The sequence below is a fragment of the Carya illinoinensis genome, chromosome 13 (assembly GCF_018687715.1).
Source record: "Carya illinoinensis cultivar Pawnee chromosome 13, C.illinoinensisPawnee_v1, whole genome shotgun sequence".
NCBI classification, from domain to species: Eukaryota; Viridiplantae; Streptophyta; class Magnoliopsida; order Fagales; family Juglandaceae; genus Carya; species Carya illinoinensis.
The window spans coordinates 19,548,898-19,553,939 of NC_056764.1; the positions used below are offsets into that span (position 1 = coordinate 19,548,898).

At 35.5% G+C, this 5,042-nt stretch overlaps 1 protein-coding gene across 1 annotated transcript; it reads right to left on the reverse strand.

Annotated features, from left to right (window-relative positions):
• Positions 1–1,194: 1,194 nt before the first annotated feature.
• Positions 1,195–2,879, reverse strand: LOC122291009. Its single transcript, XM_043098662.1, has 2 exons — positions 1,295–2,879; positions 1,195–1,205 (listed from the first exon to the last, which is right to left on the reverse strand). The coding sequence occupies exons 1-2, from the start codon at positions 2,877–2,879 to the stop codon at positions 1,195–1,197; spliced, it is 1,596 nt and encodes a 531-aa protein (XP_042954596.1).
• Between the last annotated feature and the right edge of the window lie 2,163 nt (positions 2,880–5,042).

A 5,042-nucleotide genomic window follows, 5' to 3' on the forward strand; every position in this document is an offset into this window, starting at 1 on the left:
CAGTACCCGCAGCTCACTTAGGGTTTTGTGGATTGTTATTTAAACCACTTGTAGCCTTATTTGAGAAAGGAAGACATTATTGAAATTGATAAATTTTATTCATTGTGAGTTGAGTTTATCTCCTCTTGTTCTTGATTGAACGTTTGAACTTATCAAAGGTAAATCCAAAGTTTTGAAATCCGTTCCGGTGACCATTCTGGTTGAGGCACTGGAACGGAATATTTCGGTACCGGTACGTTTCGGCATACCGTTTCGGGATAGATATTATATAGATAAATTATATATAATAACTATATTCCAAAATAAAATCAATACAATTCTTAAAAGTATACATATCTGATAACTTAATAATATTTCTCCATAGTGAATACAAGTCTTAAACACACATTTATAAAACTAAATAAAATATCATAAGTTCTCAATCCAACTGTAATCATTTATTTTCATCAATAAGACAAAAAGGATCAACATTAGCAAAGCTACTCAAAATATTTTCGTCAATGTCATTGTCACCACCATCATCATCAATATGAAGACCAACATTAACACCTTCTTCCAAATTTTGTGAGGCTAATGGCTCCTCAATACTTCCCCAATCCAAGTCTTCTCCATCAATAAGCTCTAATTCTTCACCTACCCATTCCTCCATCAAGTCAATATTCTCAAGATTGATTGGATCCAAAGCATCTCTTCCCCTCTTTATGTTTCTGCCAAAATAAAAGTCACACGTAAGTGAAAATATTACATATTTTTCAACAATTAAAACATTATTTTTGAAAAAGTTTACCTCTCACGGAGCTTCAAGTTATAACGAACAAATACTAAATCATTCAAACGTTTATGCTCTAATCTATTCCTCTTCTTTGAATGAATAAATTCAAATGTACTCCAATTTCTTTCATAGCCAGTTGCACTACAACATTGACTTAATATGCGGATTGCAAACGTTTGAAGAGCTGGAAACTCATTTCCAAAAGTACCCCACCATGCAACTACAACAAAAGTGCAATTATAAATTATTACTTAAAATTAAATAAAAGAATTAAAATATAGATTCACACTATTTAACAAAGGATATTGAGGTTACCTGGATTACTTTTTTCACGCTGGCGTATTGCTATAGGTTGTCCAAAATCACCATTTGCATTCTTATACATGTCAATTTGTTGAATGATCTCATCTTGCTTATCAATATCAGGTTCCATCTTTACAACGCAAGTCATAAACCCTCTAGAAACATCATTTCTACTTTTAAAGCAAGGGTTAAAGTAAATTCCAGGATTAAGAAGACAACCTGCTGCATGTAATGGACTATGAAGCTGCTTATCCCACCTAGCATCAATGACCTTGATGAATGGCATAAATGCAGAAACTTTGTTCTTCAATCTTGCTTTTATATTCTCTTTGGCTTTCTCCATTGCATTATACAAGTATCCCATTGCAGGCTTCTCATCCCCATCGACAAGTCGTAGTACTCGAACCAAAGGCTCGCTGATTGTTACAATAAACTGACATTGAGCACAAAACTCTCTATCTTCTAGAACAATCTCAGCTATCTCCTTCCCTATGTTGCTTTTAGAATAACTTGATACAATCCACTTATCACAAGTAAACATTTGTCGAAGCTCTTTCTTAAACAACAGTAAGCATTGGATACTTAAAAAATTTGTAGCAAACCTTGTGACTGCAGGGCGACATAAATCATGACCTTTGGTGAAGTCCTTTCTCATCAAAGCCAAAACCCAAGCATGATTATAAATGAATTTCGTTATCTTCCTTGCCTTCTTTATAGTTTCATCAATAATAGGAAAATGTCTGGGATCACAAAAATTCTCTAACATCAAATCTATATAATGAGCTACACAAGGGGACCAAAAGAAAGAGCCATACATTTGCTGTAACTTTTTTCCTACAGCCTTATAACTCGCATCATTGTCTGTTATGAATTGCACAATATTCTCCACCCCAACTTCTTGAACAACTTCATCAAAAATTTTAAATAATGTTTCAGCATCTTTTCTAAGGCCCGATGTATCAATAGACTTCAAAAATATTGTACCTTTTGGGCAATAAACCAAAAAGTTAATTATTGGTTGTTGCCTCTGATTTGTCCAACCATCTTCCATTAGTGAACAACCACTATCCCTCCAAGATGTTTTAATATCTAAGAGATAATTCTGAACCTCAGTCACAGAATTCTTCAACAAATTTCCTCTCAACTCATGTAAAGAAGGACCCTTGAATCCTAGCCCGATGGCAGCTATAGCATTTATAGCTGGTTGATAAAATTTAGATTGAGATGCATTGAAAGGTAAATTAGCATCATACCACCAATTTGCTATAGCCATTTTTGCTTTGTCAATCATTTCTTTTGAACACATAGCACTCTTAATAGAAGGTTGAGAGCCAGGACTTGTTCTTGGAGCAAAAAATCTGCTAAATGGCCCCGTTGACTTTCCACCTACTTTCTCCTTCCCCTTCCCCTTTGAATCATGAACGGGTCCTTGACTCCCTCCCTCATACTCATCATCACCAACATCAACATCATCATATGTTAAATCTACAGGGCTTCCACATCCAATCTCTAAGCTTAGTTTTCTTTTCTTCTCTTTGTTTTTTTTCATTTCATTGACCAACTCTTTCATTTGCCATTTTATATCATCAGGGACTTTTTTACATGCTTCTACATCACCTGAAATCCCACCTAGATGATGCTTCAACCTCGTGACTCCGCCACCTCTAATGATTTTGCTACAATAAAGACATTGAGTACTATTTCTTGCTTCTGGCACTACACGTGCATGGGACCATGCTGGATCCTCTGATCTAGCAGGAGCAAATGCCGTAGAGGTAGCACTATTTGATTGACAACTAGACATTTACAATTTATATACCCCTACATTATGAAAAAAAAAAAATCAACTCATTTAGAAATGGACATATATTTGGAAAGACTTAAACAAAAAATTGTACAAATTATCAACTAATAACAGCAACTTGTACAAATAATTCTAAAATATTGGAAAGACTTAAACAAAAAAATTGTACAAGTTTAGAGAACACCGTGCAAGAGCAATACTTCTAAAATAAGTTCCATAAAAATCCGACGGAATCGATGGATATGATCAGGTTCGTATCATGTGATGGGGTTAATTTACAGTGTATTTCTTGGAATATTTAGTATTTACATCCCTGAGAATTTTACAGCTGGGTTTCCCTGTAGTTTATACTGTTCCTATATGATGTAGTACGATCATGGATCCTGACTATTCGTTAACCAAAAACAAAACAAGAGAAAGCCTTCGGAAATCATAAAAGCTTGGGTACTGAAATGAGTCATGGCTGCTTATCTCTATGGCTATGGACAAAAAAAAAAAAAAATCAGTAACCTATTTGTTTCTTTTTGGAGTGTAAATAAAAAATAACTCTAATTTTTTTCAAACACCCACAGTTATTATAAATTCTCCCCACCCTTCAAATGGGAGCATTTCAGCCTAAAAATTTAAGAAAATGGGCTTGCACGATAATATCAAACACTAGGAGTTCATCAAGTTGTACCAGCTGAGATCAGGATCAACTTAATTACATAAATATTATGTAAGAGTAGAGAATCAGAGATACAAGGATGCCAATTTATTTTTCAATATCCAATGGGAAAATTAAAGAAATTAACTGATCTTGAGAGCTGCATGTATATATATATATGCCACTTCATACAAAAAATTAAAATCTACTTACAATATATAATTTTAAGTTAGCATCATTTGACGAAATCGGAAGGGAAAATGAAATACGGTAATTGGTATACCTGCACAGATCGGACGGATGAAATCAGAGGCCAAAACCAGAGCTGCCGGCTGCAGGCGACGGCGATGGCGTCGTTGCTGCTAGGCCCAAGACTCACGAACAGAGCTTCCGGCTGCAACGGGGAGGTGGCGTCGTCGGAGTGCTCCTAGAGTCCTGAGGAGATCAGATCTGGAAGAGAAAATGGAAGAGAAAATAGAAATGGAAGAGAAACTTGAAACCTGAAACGCGAAGAGAACAGGAGAAATGAGGAATCGGGACTGGGAGAACTGGAGAAGAGGTTCAGAGTCTTCAGACGGCGCACGAACTCACGGAGAAGAACTGAAGAAGTGAAGAACAAATTCAACAAAAGAAAGAAAAGTAAGAAACCGGGGAAAAAAAAAGGTGAGGAAAAATGAAGAAAAAATATAAATTACGAAAATGGTGTGAAGTTAACCTTAATTACAAAAATGCCACCGTTTGTTAAATTCCGGACCGGAAAGTGTATTCCGGCCGGAATTCGGCCGGAATGGACCGGAACATGGCGAAACGGCCGGAATTTGTAGCGGAACGAAATATATAGCGTTCCGGTTTTGGCTACTGTTCCAGAACTGAAAATTCCAGCAATTCCGGCCGGAACGGAACGGATTTCAAAACTTTGGGTAAATCACAACCTTTGTGGCGTTTCTACTTTATAAACTGGGTTCTTGAGACGGGTTCTTCAACGGGTCTAGATTTTCATATAATCTAGGTTCTTGAAACGAGTTTCTCAATGGGTCTTGATTCTTCCATCCATTAACTTGAGTTTGACTTTCTTGGTTTGGTTTTCCGATATTGTTGTTGAGTCTCAAAGCGAGTCGATTAGGGTTCACATCATTTGGTATTTAGAGCAAGGTTTCCATTCAGGTTTGATTCTATCTTTTGTTTATCATATCTTTAATTCTAGAGCTTCATTGTTCTAGGCTTCCAAAAAAAAAAAAAGTGCAAAAATTCATTTTTCCTATGGCTGCAAAAATTTGCACCATCTAGGGTTGAAATTTCTAGGTTTTCATTTATTCCTTTCTATTTTCTTGTCAATTTTTATTTGTTTGAATTTAATTGTTTGATTATCCCAATTGAATATTTCTGTTTGTGGTTGAATTGTTGAGAAAAGAAGAGAAAAGAAAAGAAAGGAAAAGAAAAGAAAAGAAAAAATTCGAAAAAAAAAAAAAAGAGAGAGAAGGAAAGTAAACGTAGCATATTCAGTGGTTGCTACATAG

Excerpts from the sequence above, each read along its gene's own strand:
- LOC122291009 (XM_043098662.1), bottom strand. The coding sequence starts at position 2,879 with ATGTCTAGTTGTCAATCAAATAGTGCTACCTCTACGGCATTTGCTCCT.